We start from the raw sequence: 16,135 nt of genomic DNA on the forward strand, positions 1-16,135 counted from the left end.
TTTCCTTTGTGCTTCAGCTGTAGGACTTTAGCTTAAATATTTAAACTAAAATTAAATATTTAACTACTTTCCTACGAACCTTGCTAAAACTTGTTACTCAGTTATTCATTTGAAATTCGGCTGTCCCCACCTTCTGGGCCAGCCTTAGAGAACCAATCAGAAGCTACTGCAACCACAAACACAAACTCACAGTTAAATTAGAGACAGGAGACCCCAATTTTAAGTGCACCTCCTCTTCCTCTCCCATCTTTTAACTCGCAATCTTCTCATGGCTTTAAATGGTTTCCTTTAAACTTTTACTTTGACCAACACAAAAGCCTGGCAAGTATAGCTTAACGATCGGCAGTTGTGACATAGTGATGCAGCACAACTAAATTTTAACCCCTCCTATATCTGAGATGCATCTTGAAAAACATAGACCCCAACAAGTTAAAAGTGAAACCTTTGAAACCTTTTTTTTTCATCCAGTTACTCTCCTGGAGTTAATTAATTTTTCTACTGAAAACTTATTAACTCATTCTTCAACACAGAATTGGCAGAGAATATAAAGGCAGTGACAATTAGAGCACCAAGCGCAGTGCCATCATTGTCCGCACCCTGAACCTTTAGAAATGATGAAAAGAAAATCTATGCAGAGAGACACACAGCCAGAGGTGGAGGAGCGAGGACACTGGGGAAATAAGGTGGAATTTCTCCTTGCTGTGGCGGGAAATGTTGTCGGCCTGGGGAACGTGTGGAGGTTTCCCTACCTCTGTTACAAAAATGGAGGGGGTAAGCAAATGAGGAACTCACTACATTAAAGGTGTATTAATCTTGTAGGATTATATTGATTGTGCAAAGCATGAGCAAAATAAATTACAAAACAGTACTAGTTCAAGGTCTATTATTACTAGTTCACAGTCACTGAAATGAGACTGAAAGTGTGACTTCAAACTCCATTGGTACTCTAGGAAATGTTAATTTTATCACTTGAGGTAGCTCACATGACAACTGTAGGTGAAGTCAAGCAGGGCTCTCTATCTGTTTGAAGCATTTTGGATTTGGCAGCAGGTTGATTCCATCAAATCTGATGCCAGCATCCAAAGTGAAGACTCTGCTCCACTGAATCCAATAGCATCCAGTCCTCAGGCAGCTTGATTGTTTGCAATAGAATCATTATAATTAAAAAAGAAGAAAACAATATTATTAGTTTATAAAAATCTGCCTCTTGTAGTTTTTTTGTGAATTCAACTTTCACAAACAAAGTTCTAGTAAAAAGTAGTTGTAGCAGCAGTAGTAGTAAAAGTACTAGTCAAACAATTCATTAGTAAACATTTCCTTTAATAACTTCCCAATATGTCATCTTAATTTTGGTAGTATGTTTAAACAACTGATATATGTTTTGTTTTTAAAAGCATATACCAGGTCCTTGTTTAATATCATTGATTTACGTAAAGCCTTTGATACAATAGATCATTCTTTACTTTTACGGAAGTGTGAAAGGTATGGTTTAAGAGGTGTTGTACAATTTTGGTTAAATAGTTACTTGAATAATAGGTTCCAATATGTGAGTATTAATAACATGAAATCTAAACTTAGAAAAGTAACTTGTGGAGTTCCGCAAGGATCTGTTTTGGGACCTAAGTTATTTTTACTTTATATAAATGATATTTGTACAGCCAGTGATACTTTAAAATATGTGATGTTTGCTGATGATACAAACTTATTTTGCTCTGGAAAAGACATAAAGAAATTACTGAAAACAGTGGAAACAGAACTCATGAAGTTAAATAGATGGTTTGTATTTAATAAACTATCATTGAATGAAAGTAAAACAAAATTTATGTTATTTGGAGGTAGTAAAAGTAATATTAAAGTAAAATTGAATTTAAATAATGTTGAAATTGAAAGAGTATATGAGACAAAAATTTTTAGGAGTAATTATTGATGATAAACTTTGTTGGAAGCCCCACATAGAACATGTGAAACGAAAATTATCCAAGTCTATTTCTATTCTTTATAAAACAAGAGATTTTTTGAATAAGAACTGCCTTTATTTATTGTATACTTCCCTTTGTTTGCCTTATATGACCTACTGTGCAGAAATTTGGGGGAACACATACAAAACATATTTGGATTCAATATTTAAATTGCAAAAAAGAGCTATTAGAATAATAAATAAAGTTGGATATAGGGAGTCCACCAACCAGTTTTTTGTAGGATCATCTATGTTAAAATTCATGGGCATTATATATTCTAAAACTTTAGAAATGATATATCGTGTGATGAAAAAGAATGTTCCAATTTGTATTTTAAGTATGTTTCAACTAAGAGATGGAAAATATGATTTGAGGGGGTCTTATAAGTTTGAAATGCCTAAAGTGAGAACCAATGTTAAGTATAGATGTGTGTCAGTTTTGGGAGTGAAATTATGGAATGGACTTAATGATGAACTGAAGATGTGTTTTTCTTTGTCATTCTTCAGGAAGATTTTAAAAATTAGTATTATACAAGGTTATAGAAATTTGGTTTGTTAAAATTTTTTTGTGTTGATTTAATTTCTTGATTTATCATTGATTTCTTTTCAAACTGTTATACAACTTATTTATCAATGCTATTTATTTTCTTGGTTAAGGATTTGATTATTTCTATGGGGGTAAGGGATAGGATAAGTATAAGCCATAAGGCTTCAGCCTATTCCTTTTTCGGTTTCTGTTTGAGTACTTTTATGTAAAATTATAATCTGTTGTTGTTGTTGTTGACTGAAATAAAATTTCAATTCATAATTGAGTAAGCTTGTTACTCAGAAGCTGCACAACAGGTGTGTTTACTGTGTATGTTTTTAATTCAGGTGCATTCCTGGTGCCATATCTGGTATTTGTGGTAACCTGTGGTGTACCCGTGTTCCTGCTGGAGACAACTATAGGGCAATTCACCCAGGAGGGTGGCATTACCTGCTGGAGGAAGCTGTGCCCATTAGCAGAAGGTAAGCTGTTCAGGGATCGTTAACAAGAAAACATCATGTTATCCTTCTCTTCAATGGCCATTTATTCACAGTCTTGCACAACTGTGTCTCAAAATGTAGTGAACAAGTTAATAAGTATTTAAAGTTAAGCCAATTCTGTACTTATCACAATCTTCAAGTTATAAGTTCAAGCCTTAACTGAGAACTGGTAACATTGTGTTTTGCAAGTCATTCTCAGTGATTTGCTACTAGGCAGTTCTAAAGGAACAAGATGTAATTTCTATGCATTTAAATTTAATATGTTAAGACTAATATTATGTGTGTGGTTCACTTTTCTACATTATCTCAAATATTTTCCATGATGTTCAAATTAGAAATACTAAATTTTATTAAATATTGGAATGTGTTTGTCCTGTTTACTGCAGACTGCTACCCAGCTAATGTATAAAACAGTGTTTGTGGCACTCTTTATTTATGTTTTTAAAGGAATAGCACTGGACTATCCCACAACTGAATTCTACACATAAAAGCTACTGTAGCTGCAAGTTTTTGGACCCATTATATTTTAAGTTAGCAATTAGCAACAGAATGCAAGCAGCCTGAAATAAAAGTTGACTTTAAAGTTGCACATTATTACGATGTATTATTATTATTAGGATTTTGGCCTGAAAAGTCTTAACATTTTGCTGAAAGCATTGAAAATACAGGCAAGTAACAATTACAGCTCACCCAACTTTTCACTAGGCTTCCTTTTCACATGTAACCTGCTACAGTATCTTGACATATTATTGTAGCAAAAATCTGAATACGCACACATGTATTTCAATACCCGCACACAAATCAAATATGCTCATTCAAAATGAAACACACACACACACACACACACACACACACACACACACACACACACACACACACACACACACACACACATCCAATATATCCTGGGAAAAATAGGATCTCTCAATGCACAACAACCTTGAAGCAGATGGGCTTCAGCTGTAATCAAGTGTCACTCAGATAAGGACCAGGAAACTGAAATTCACAGAATCTCACCAAAACTAGAGAAGAGAGCAAACTTTTTTTCTGATGGTAGGTTTGGCATAGAAGCATGAGTCCACACTGCCTTGGATCAGTGGTTCAGGCTGGTGGTGGTCGTGCTGATGTAATAATGTGGTGGATATTTTCTTGGTACACCATGTGCCCTTAAGTACCAGCTGCACATCGTTTAAATGCCAAAGCCTATAGTATTGCTGCTGACCTTGTCCATCACTTTATGACCAGAGTGTAGCCATCTTCTGATGGCTACTTTGAGCAGGATAATGTCATATTATCCTGTTATATCACAAAATCATCTTAAACTGGTTTCTTGAATATAACAATGAGTTCATTCAAATGGCCACCACAGTCACAGACCTCAAGCCAAAACTGCTGAGTAACCCTAAAACAACAAGAAGTCTGAGTAATTGATAAATGGAGATTTTTGTAATTATTATCTGTAAATGCCTTTCAGGGATAGGCTTTGGTGGACAACTAATCCTTTTCTATAGCTGTATGACCTACATCATTATTCTTTCCTGGGCTTTGCTCTACCTCGTGTTCTCCTTCAGCTCTCAGCTCCCCTGGGCCTCCTGCAACAACGACTGGAACACAGGTAAAATGCAAAGATTATTTCCATTTTCCAATAAAAAATTGTCAAAGTATGTTTAGGTATTTAAACTTTTGTTCTGATACTTTTCACACTCTCTTCTCAGAGGGCTGTGTAGACTTTTCAACAAAAAATAACACCGTCCACTGGACCAACCAGACAAACTCGACCTCTGCAGCCACCGAATTTTGGGAGTATGTCTATGTAGATGGACTGAAAAAGCCTACATACCAAGTTATTTAAAGCCCAATAAAACATTTTGTACCTTTTCCAGCTATATATATCTATATCCTTCTACCTATCGATCTGTCTGTCTATCAATCTATATATTGTTTTTTTTTACCTTCTGCATTTAATTGACTTCTAGACGACGAGTGCTGATGATCTCTGGGGGCATTGAGGAAATAGGCAGCATCCAGTGGGAGGTGCTGTTGTGCCTCATTGCTATGTGGATCGTCTGCTACTTTTGTATCTGGAAAGGAGTCAGATCTACAGGAAAGGTAGTTTTGCTGGTAAATACAGTGGGGGAATAATTATTTGATCCCCTGCAGAAATTATAAGTTTGTCCAAATACATGACTCTCTAATGACTCTCTAATTTAAATGGTAGATTAATTTCAATGGAATGAGGCAGAATGTGACATAAAAGTTATGGAATTAATTGATTTTTATGTCATTGAATGAGATAAGTATTTAACTTCAAGTGTTAGCTACCTCCACAGATTTCCCATATTTTGTGGACAAAAAAATAGAAAATTGTTGACAACGATCTGTGGATGCAGATTGTGTGTGGCAATGAACGGACCCCTGCGCAGATGGCAGAAGGAAAAATGAACTTAATAGCTGATAGGTTTGTAACTTAAACCTATTTGCTGGAACGTTCAAGATAATTTAATTACACAGCAAAGCAAGACACGAGTAGGCAAAGTTCTTTATGTTTCTAGTGCACGGGAGAGAACTGGACAAACGCCGTTCCTTCGCTCGACCCCAGTTGCTCTCGTCCCCCCCCCGTAACACTGCTCTTTTATTGAGGTTACATGAATATACATAGGTTCATTACAGTTTTTCTCGATTGCTAAAACACATTTCTTGAAACTACGCCTCATATCCTCACAACAGTAAACACAAATCCATAACCTCTCACTCAATTCCCCAAACATCCTATTTCCAGGTCAAAATGAAGCTCTACACCCAAAACTATTCACTCCTGCTGAAAAACCAAACTTTGCCCTCAGACATCAAACACAAGCCCTCAAAAACACACACACTACAACAGAGTTTTGCACACTGGTACAATTAATTCAAAACAATAGTTCCAAAACAATTAGGTTGCTTATGGTTCTCCCCTTCAAAACCCTTGTCACATGATAAACACAAAAGACGCAACCAATGTATGTACAGTGGCACATTGTCATTCATGTACTATACAGTACAACACACACCAGAAACATTATCCCACCTCAGCATCTTGTCTTTGGTCTGGGTCAGGCCAGAGAATCTCATCCACATCACAGGCTATATTGGCCCCAGCCAGGCAGCGGGGGTAAAATCCTCTTGCATGCCTGATCCACCCCTGGCATGCATCTACTGATATGTCTAGGCAGGCCTCTTCCATGGCCTGAAGGAGGTGAACACGGACATAAGGTTCTCGGTCATACACTTTCCACCGCCATGCCAAAAATAACTCCTCTATCGGGTTTAGAAAGGGAGAGTATGCAGGCAGAAAGATATTAGAAAACCTTGGGTTATTGGTAAACCAGTCACGAACCAGAGCAGCGCGATGGAAGCTGACGTTATCCCACACAACAACGTAGTGAGGCTGCTCTGGCTGTGCTGGTTCCCTGTAGTCCAGCTGGAACATATGTTGTCTTAAACCATCAAGAAAAGCAAGGAGAAGCATAGTGTTATAGGGTCCCAGTACGGCATGGCGGTGGAGTACCCCTCGTTGGCTGATGGCTGCGCACATAGTGACATTCCCCCCACGCTGACCAGGGACATTTACAATAGCCCGATGGCCAATTATGTTCCTCCCCCTTTTCCTTCTTTTGGTCAGGTTAAAACCTGCCTCATCCACAAAGATTATTTCATGGGGAACAGGCCGTCCTTCAATCTCAAAGATTCTCTGCAAAACACATAACACAGTAGAGTCTATCGGTACCCTGAACCACAGTTCAAGAGTGCTGAAATGGCAGCATAAACTGCCATGCTGTGATGGTACACAATACTTTATACAGTATCAAAACTCATACCTGAACATATTCCACACGTTGGTTCTTCACTCTGTCAGAGTTTCGTTCGAAAGGGACTCGGTATGCCTGTTTCATCCGGAATTGATTCTTTCGGAGGATGCGGTCAATTGTGGAGAGGCTGATGGCATTTATGCCTCGAAAAAGATGATCATCCTCAATCACTCTCCTTTGAATCTCTTGCAGGCGGATTACATTATTTGCAATTACCATGTTTACAAGTTCCCTCTCTTGCTCCTCCGACAAAAGCCTTAACCTGCCTCCACCAGGTGGTCGTCTCTGTGTCCCACAAAAATAGAAGCACTCATTACTGTAACTGTCACACATTCATTTTACAGGAAAATAATGGAAACATACTGAAACTCAAGACACATAAGTTCAGTAACTTACAAGTTACTGTACAAAGCAGTCTTACTGCAAGTACACCTACCTGTTTTCCTCCCTGAAGGTTCTGATGATGGAGGCAACAGTGAAGCGACTCAAATTTGGTTGTACTCGTTGCCCAGCCTCCCTCATAGTCATCCCATGGACAAGGACATGGTCAACTAAAGTGGCTCGAATTTCATCCGAGACTGACTGTCTTCGTGCCCTTGCTCTTCCCCTTCCTTGTCGCCGTCGTTCTCCACCTCCACCTCCTTCACCACGTCCTCCTCCTCCTCCACCTCTCCCTCCTCCTCCACCACCTTCCTGTTGTCCTAGACCACCTCCTCCTCCTCTTCCACCACGTCCTCCTCTTTCACCATGTCCTCTTCCTCCACCATGTCCTCCTCCTTCACCACGTCCTCCTCTTTCACCATGTCCTCTTCCTCCACCACGTCCTCCTCCTTCACCACGTCCTCTTTCTCCACCACGTCCTCTTCCTTTGCATCTCTTTGGATCCATTGTTTCAAACCTGAATGAGCTGACTTTGGCCCTTTTATCTATCCATCGCAGGTTCTGATTGGTGTGTGCTAAATTTTGACTCCTAGTGTTTCCACCTGGTTAATTGTGTGCTAATTGAGCTCAAGCTATGCTGACTTAAGTTAACATTATTGCATGCTAGTGCTTTCTAAATGACTACATGGTGTAAGCACTGTAAAATGTAGGGATTTGTGTGTAGAGTTTTGCAGTAACAGTTCACCAAATTTGAGTCATGTGTCAAAGCAGGGAATAGTGTTTATAGTTCAGGGAAATGGGTGAGCTTTTTGACCAATAGCGTTACGGTTTTGAAATTTTAGTTTAGAGGCCTGGTTATAGTGTTTAAGCAATCGAGAAAAACTGTAACATATGATGTCTACAAACAAAGAGTACCTTGCCTGTGCGTTGTGTGTGCGTGTGTGGGGTCAGAGTGTGACCCCATAAATGACTTCCCTAAACCTGCTGGTCTAAACAGAAGGCACTTAGCCTAAAACAGATATAGATACGTTTATCCTACCATAAAACAATAAGACAAGGTACGACCTCTCCCATGCTCCCAGAATGTGGGTGTGAATGCCAGAGCACTCTGGAATGAAAACAACGTCTCTGCAGACTACTAAGGATCAAACCTCTATTGTCTACAACTAATTATAAAACTCTAAGCATATATAAGTAGATATTTCTAAGCATAAATGATAATCAAAAATACAAATCCAACAATAACAAAAGGCTAGCATTTTATTTAGGCGCAAAAACACAAAGGTACAAAAATAAGAAAAACCAAAAGCCAATAACTAATCAAAAATGTGAGAAACTAAATGCAGAGCAACATACAGGACAAATAGACGTAAAACATTTTGTTTTTGTTTGTTTTTGTTGAAACAAGAGGAAAATTGGGCTGTGGAGAACAGACATGAATGCACACGAGAGACAGGAGAAATATGGAATGAAAAACAAGGAGGGGAACATGTAAAAAGAAAAGGGAAACAAGACGCAGAGACGCACACACACAACCAAATGCAACAAGGGAGCGAGGGACACAGGACAAAGGGGGGAACAAAGGAAACCTAATGAACAAGGAAATTAAGTGAGATCACAAGAAAACTGAAGCAATAATAAGAATAAATTCAGGACTGCCTGTTGAAACTTAAGTCATAATGATAACACAAAACACTCAAAAAACAAAACAAAACCCCACAATAAACTCAGAAGCTGGCCCTAAGACCCAGAACTGTGACAGGAGCATCTGTAACTGATTAATTCATTGATTGATTGCAATCTGTGTGCCACATAGGCCACAACAGCAAATCTATGAGAACCAGAGTTCTGGCTAGGCTGTAAGGGCTCAAATACTTATTTCATTCAATGACATGGAAATCAGTTTATAACTTTTATTTAATGTGTTCTTTTTGGGGATATCTTGTCCCCCCCCCCCCCCCCCCCCCATTAAAATTAAATTACCACAAACATTAGAGACTGTTCACTCCTTTATAAGCAATCAAACTTACAAAATCAGCTGGAGATCAAATAATTATTTTTCCTCACTGTAGCTCTATATACAGTATGTATACATAGTACATATTGAGTAAACACTTAAATGCTCTGAAATGTTACTTTTTCCCACAGGTGGTATATGTCACAGCTACCTTCCCCTACGTGATGTTGTTAATACTTTTGATTCGTGGCCTCTCTCTTCCTGGAGCATTCGAAGGAATCATGTTTTATCTTCTGCCTGAACCCTCACGACTGATAGACCCTCAGGTACGAGCTCAAATCTCTAACAGTGTCTGACACAGGTGGACAAGTGTAATACTGTTGCTTTGTTGGAACAGGTGTGGATGGAGGCTGTGAGTCAGATCTTCTTCTCCTACAGTATCGGTGTGGGCTCCCTAACTGTGCTGGGAAGCTACAACAAATACAACAACAACTGCTATAAGTACATGATGATCAGTAGTTATTTACCTTAATTTTAAATAGATATTTAAATATTAACAACCTCATATTTTGTCACATGCAGTGACTGCACTTTGCACTTTGTTTTTGTGATTTGCAGAGACTCTCTGATGCTGTGTTTGCTGAACAGTGGTACCAGTGTTGTAGCTGGTTTTGCTGTGTTCTCGGTGCTGGGATTCATGGCTCATGAGCAAGGTGTTCCCATTGCAGAAGTGGCAGAGTCAGGTATATATCACAAACATGCGATCATATTCTCCTGGACCCATAAATGTGACATAACAGTGATCCATAAATGGACTCAATCTTACATAACAATATTATGGGAGCATGTCTCAACTGGTCACAGACTTGGTAACAGAACAAGAAAGACTTTAAAAATTTCAGGGCTCTGTTTTAATTGTTAAGCTTGATTTGGGGGAATATTATTTTTGGAATGATTTCTGTCAGGGCTCATTGTGCAGGCAGGTGGAGATGTGGATCCAAATGAAGGACTCTGAGATGGAAATGTAACTGAAGACCACACACAGCTTTATTGCTGGCACCAAACAAAAACAGAAATCAAACCATAAAACTGGAACACACAGGCAGGATCTGGGGGTACGAAGCGACACTGAGCACAGGAAAACACAGGGCTAATATACACAGGGTGGTAATCAGGGAATGGGCAACAGGAGGGAGACACAGCTGGGAGAAATTGGACTAACGAGACAGGGGAGCAGTAGAACTGAACACACTCACATGAGACACAGACCTTCACAATAAAACAGGAAACAAGAAACCACTAAACAAAGAGGCAGACAGAGAGGCAGACAGAATATAACACATGGAACTCAAACAATACATGAAACAACAAATCCTTAAACACGGATAAACAGAAACATGAAACTCTAATAATCATCACCACCACCATCACCACCACAATCACTACAAGAGAATAAGAAAACAATCCATAATCCAAAAACACACCAAAAAATAACAACTCAAAATACTGGGTCAAAGTGACCCAGAACCGTGACAGATTTCGACATTTTTGTTTACAAAAGCTTAATTTCTCAGTAGTGAGTTTATACCTAATCTATGGGAACTTGTTTCCAGCACTGGAAGAAAAACAACGAAGTACTTTTGCCACTGAAAATTCAAAATTTACGATATCTAAGAAAACTTAATAAGAAAATTGGCAACATTTTCACACAATGTTGGCATCCAAACATTGTGTGAAAGTTTCCTTGTTATCTTGATTATAGGAAGAGGAGGAATGTGGAACAGAAGGATTGGTTTTTCTGTGGTATTCACATTTCTATAGGAAAACCGAATGCTTTGCTAAATGTTTGTGTCAGGAAGTTGACATTTTGTGATGCTTAACTTGAAATTAAGACTTAGGTCTCACTGGCAAAAAATAATTTTTACAGCTGTGGAAACTAACTACCATACTAATCAGGTCTCAGCATCCTTTGAGTTCCAATAGTCAGACTATATTATGTGGGCTAAATCAGTCAGTGCCATTGTGCCATCACAGTCAAACACGTGAGTAATGGTGAAAACCTGATGTCATTTGATTTTTCCCTCTTAATATGAACAGGCACAGGTGATTGTTCAATTTTCTGCATTTCTGCTGTCATATTTATGCCATTACACACCACAAAACTGTACAAACTAAAACACAAACATTTACCACTGGCTGGCATGTTTGATATGTTCTGGCATCATGCTGTTGTGTTTCAGGTCCAGGCCTGGCGTTCATTGCATACCCTCAGGCTGTAGCCATGATGCCCCTGCCTCAACTGTGGTCCATCTGTTTCTTTGTTATGCTCATTCTCTTGGGTCTGGATACACAAGTAAGACACACAACTTTGGAACATTGCATTTATGCTTTGAAATTTACTCAGTGTGTTTTGTCCATTTTCTGCACAGTTTGTTGCCATGGAAGTAGTGATGACGTCCTTCATCGATATGTTTCCCAAAGTGTTGCGCAGAGCCGGCCGAAGGGAGATTTTTCTCCTTCTCTTCTGCTTAATATGCTTCTTCTCTCAGCTTGTCATGGTTACTGAGGTCTGTATGTAATGTATCACTGGCAGAAAATGTTTTGGAAATGTGTGTAGGGGTCTAAAAGAAAAAAATAAACATTACATATCCTAATTGTAATCCAGGGGTCCGTTCTTCGTACCTCGCTAAGTAAGTTAGCTGGGTTTGATTGTTGACGATTTCGCGTGATCTTGGATCGTTCGGTTCTCCGAAGCTCATCCGGGACTTGCTGTCATAGCAACAGATCCGTAAGCGTAAACCTGCTCGGAAGCAGGTTTACTTTATGTAAACAAGATTAGATCGCGGCCACGCAGGTATGTCCGCTTCATGTATACGAAAGCAACAGCGATATTTTACCACTGTTTTTCCATAAATAAATATTATCAATGTAACTAAAGATAATGCAGTACTTGATCCTTTTATTGATTCCATACAGATACATACAGGTCATTTCCTAAAAAAAGGGAAATGTACTATTAATCATTCTATTTCATGTATTTGATTATTTCAGATGTAATTCATATTTCAGAGTAGTAATTGTAAATTACTTCGTGTAATCAAGATGAGAGACCACGGCTATAAAAGCGAAGGTGGATTTGGGAAGCCTGTCGCAGCCATGTCCTGTCCGTATACGCGAGCAACCCATTGCGGAAGGTGCAAGATTGATAAGGAGAGTTTTCAGAATTCAGCGTATATTGCGGGACAGACAGGATCCTTTAGCTCAGCGCGACAGTGTGCTCATTGAGAGATATCGATATTCCCGTGAGGGTATTATTCACTTAACCAACTTGTTGACGAGGGGGTGCAGGACCACCACCTGTCTTTTTTTGCTCTGCCCTTTTCTTGGTTGCCTTTATAAACAAACAAACAGATTATTTCAGGGTCTCTTTTCAAGAGACTAAAAGCAATATAAGTGATAAATATTACCATTCTGTAGAATATTCTTATTTCACTTTTACTTGTTCACATGTTCTCGTGGGTCCTGTTGTGGCTCTGATGTGAAAGAGGATATAATATAATATAATATAATATAATATAATATAATATAATATAATATAATAAATTTACCCTACCGCCTACTGGTGTTGGCCAGAGGGGCCGATGGCGTGATATGGCAGCCTGGCTTCTGTCAGTCTGCCCCAGGGCAGCTGTGGCTACACCTGTAGCTGCTTCCACCAGTGTGTGAATGTGAGAGTGAATGAATAGTGGCATTGTAAAGCGCTTTGGGTGCCTTGAAAAGCGCTATATAAATCCAATCCATTATTATTATTATTATTAAATTACTTACGAGTTTAATTTGTCAGCAACTTTCTGCCAGCCCCTCTCTCCTTGCTTTTGCAGCCTTTGCAGTGTTCCCTTGCATTTTAATTAAACTCTGAAACTCCTGAAATCCCTCAATCAAGAGTTCTTGCTCTGCTGCCGAAAAATACTGAGCGCGCTCCTTCGACATTTCGCCGACCAATCAAAGGGTTGCCGATCAATGTTTCTACTATCGATGCGTAGCCCCTGTTAAGCCACCCAGTGATCTCACATTACTTCATCCAGCTATACTAATCGTCAACAACAGGTGTGTTCGAAGAACCGGAATAGCGAGCTCAAAGTTAGCGAGATGATTTGATCTTGGATGTGTCATTTGATCTTGGATGTAGTAAGCGAGGTACGAAGAACGGGCCCCTGATTTTAGTGAGGAAAATAAATGCATGCAAAATCAATATCTGTGTCATTGTCTCTAGGGAGGGATGTTTGTGTTTCAGTTGTTCGACTACTATGCTTGTAATGGAGCTTGCATCCTCTTTCTATGTGTGTTTGAAACTCTGGCACTGGGTTGGATATTTGGTAGGTGTGCTCTTCTTTTTACATCTCACACTAATGATGTCGTAATGATGACATGATCAGGGAAGTTTTCTCATATATAGGGGCAAATCTTGCAGACACTTGTGAGGACATTATAATGGAGTCTTTACATGGGTGATTATGACTCCTTTGGCTGTCATTTAACCTTTATGTGAAAAAAATACATCCATGGCATTCCATTGACACCAAGTGTGATCTTTATACGTTGTTTATCTTGTTTCTTCTTCTATTAAGGGGTAGATAAGTTATATGACATAATAAAGGACATGACAGGAACACGAGCCAACTACTTCTTTAAACTCTGCTGGCTCTACCTCACACCACTGGTCTCACTGGTGAGTTGGGCTTTAAGTATTAGGATACCAACACTCAATTCTCCACCAACTAAACCATCTCCTTTTGATTTCTCAGGGCTCTTTTATATGTTCTTTAATTGAGTACCAGCCTCTGACCTTTAATCGGTGGTACATCTATCCATCCTGGGCATATGTGCTGGGGTGGATACTGGCCCTCTCCTCCATCCTGCTTGTTCCAGGATGGGCCCTGTATAAGCTGGGCACTGAGACTGGGACTCTAAGTCAGGTGGGATGACTGTGTTATTATTTTAAATATATAGTTAAACAAAAATGTAAGACTTTCATGTTTACTGGGTGATTTTTAACGTAATAGAAATCATGGTAATAATAGCCTTTTTAGAATTATTATAAAACTTTTAAATTAAGTTTTTCTCCATTTTTCTCCATTTTGTAGCGTTTCCATCATCTGTGCCAGCCTAATCTTGAAAATTTAGAGAACCAAAAGAGGGAAACTCAGCTAGAGACCATCAGAGAACTTCTGCAGTAGTTCACACTCAACTGATACAAAAGGTCATCTGATCCCTTTGTAACACCTACGATTTGGAGTTGAACGTGATGTCACTTTCTCTGTTTTCCATTAAAAAAAATTCTCTTTTTTTCCACTTCTGTACCCATTTGAGCTGCATCATAGTCATTTTTTTCTTTTTTTTGTTTATACAATATATCAATGTATCTAAATCCACACACATTTTCTTTAATGGAAAGATATGGTTGCTGTGTTTGTGTAGTGCACTCCCAAAAATGATGTTTTACACCACATGTTACAAAAAGAAAAAATGCTTTTGTGTTGATATGACTGACCTCAAAAAAATGTCCTTAAACGTTAAAGGCAGGGGCGATTCTAGGATCAGAGCTTTGGGGGTGCTGAGCAGCCAGAGAGCTGCCCATCCAGGCATCCAGGCCTTTACTCGTCATAATGAGACGTCTTCCCCGTCTCTGTCAGTCCCTGCATCCTTAAATGTCTCCAGTTGTCACGAGTTCTCTCTGACTGTCTCCTTGGTGCATTTAAACCCCTGTTCCTCCCTGTCCTCATCGTCTGTTGTCTTCATCTCCATTATCACTCATCATAATTTTACCATCTCTGTGCAAGTCTGCAAATTTCTTTATTAAATCATAAGATTCTTAAATTCATCAAGTCTCTCTGTGCCTGGGTCCTCATCACAAAACATTACATCACTGTTTTGTACATTTTAACACAATTTAATCCCCACATTTGTGAAAGAAAAGCAAAACACTTTTTTGAAAAGTCTGTAACAAAACCATCAAATCTGATAAAGGTTATTTAAATGCTGCTAAAGAAGAATGGATTGGAATAAAATAAAAATAAAAAACATATCCCAACCTTAATTACTGTGGGAGAAGTGAATGATGCTCACAGTGAGTAAGAAGTAAACTGAGTGCATATTTTGGACAGAGATTCACTTTTAATGTGTATGTATAATATAAAAAATACACTCCAAAAATAGAAGAGTCCTTGAAATGTACAAAATATTATTAAAAAATTAGAAAATGGACACCTTGGCCTATGGTACAATGTATACAATGTATGAAAAGATCTTTACTGCAGATACTAATATAGCTCTGCAGATTTTTTCTTTTCTTTTAACCTATGTCGCCTCACCTTGAGGTTGGCAAATCCGTCTATCACATTTTGGTGGTCAAGTCTCTCAAGCATCTCTTTCTCAACTGACATCACAGCCAGGTGCTGGAGTCTGCTTTGACCCATGGTCCTTCTCAGCCAGGTATGGAGCTGACTCAAGACACTAAAAGACCTTTCACAGCTACAGCTGGTAACTGGGTTTGTTAGGGCAACCTGAATAACAGTTTTCAGTGTGGGGAAGATCTGATTATCCAGAAGATTGTACAATGTTAAGATATCTGGGATGGCACCAGCCTCACTCTTGAGCTTCAAAAAGTTTTTGGCAACCGTGACTTCCTCTGACTGAAGTTCAATATGGTAATGCAGTGCCAGGGCTGACAACCCAGTTGGTTTTGCAGATTCTGTATGTCAGGGTTTCTGGGTCATTGACCCAGTATTTTCAGTTCATGTTCACTGTTTATCCTCTGTACGTTCCACTTCCTGTTTTGTGTTACGTTACTCTGTGTGCATTATGTTCTAGTTCTTATTCCATGCATCATTAGTTCAATTGTGTTCAGCTACTCACTCACCTGTCACCTATCAGTCATTGTTCAGACAGTGTATTTAAGTCCTCAGT

General features: G+C 38.9%; 2 protein-coding genes across 2 annotated transcripts; one reads left to right on the forward strand and one right to left on the reverse strand.

Moving 5' to 3' along the window:
- The first annotated feature begins 61 nt into the window (after nucleotides 1–61).
- LOC309687543 (sodium- and chloride-dependent GABA transporter 2-like) lies at nucleotides 62–14,986 on the forward strand. Its single transcript, XM_082502596.1, has 14 exons — nucleotides 62–771; nucleotides 2,831–2,965; nucleotides 4,458–4,598; nucleotides 4,699–4,786; nucleotides 4,960–5,092; nucleotides 9,361–9,495; nucleotides 9,567–9,670; nucleotides 9,788–9,912; nucleotides 11,410–11,522; nucleotides 11,599–11,736; nucleotides 13,443–13,545; nucleotides 13,798–13,898; nucleotides 13,975–14,145; nucleotides 14,314–14,986. Exons 1-14 carry the CDS (start codon nucleotides 612–614, stop codon nucleotides 14,404–14,406), a joined length of 1,740 nt encoding a protein of 579 aa, XP_082358722.1. The 5' UTR covers nucleotides 62–611; the 3' UTR covers nucleotides 14,407–14,986.
- LOC309687544 (uncharacterized protein) lies at nucleotides 5,665–7,118 on the reverse strand. Its single transcript, XM_082502597.1, has 2 exons — nucleotides 6,841–7,118; nucleotides 5,665–6,713 (listed from the first exon to the last, which is right to left on the reverse strand). The coding sequence occupies exons 1-2, from the start codon at nucleotides 7,048–7,050 to the stop codon at nucleotides 6,042–6,044; spliced, it is 882 nt and encodes a 293-aa protein (XP_082358723.1). The 5' UTR covers nucleotides 7,051–7,118; the 3' UTR covers nucleotides 5,665–6,041.
- Nucleotides 14,987–16,135: the final 1,149 nt, after the last annotated feature.

This window comes from Aulonocara stuartgranti, assembly GCF_965226115.1.
Source record: "Aulonocara stuartgranti genome assembly, chromosome: 14".
Classification (NCBI taxonomy): Eukaryota; Metazoa; Chordata; class Actinopteri; order Cichliformes; family Cichlidae; genus Aulonocara; species Aulonocara stuartgranti.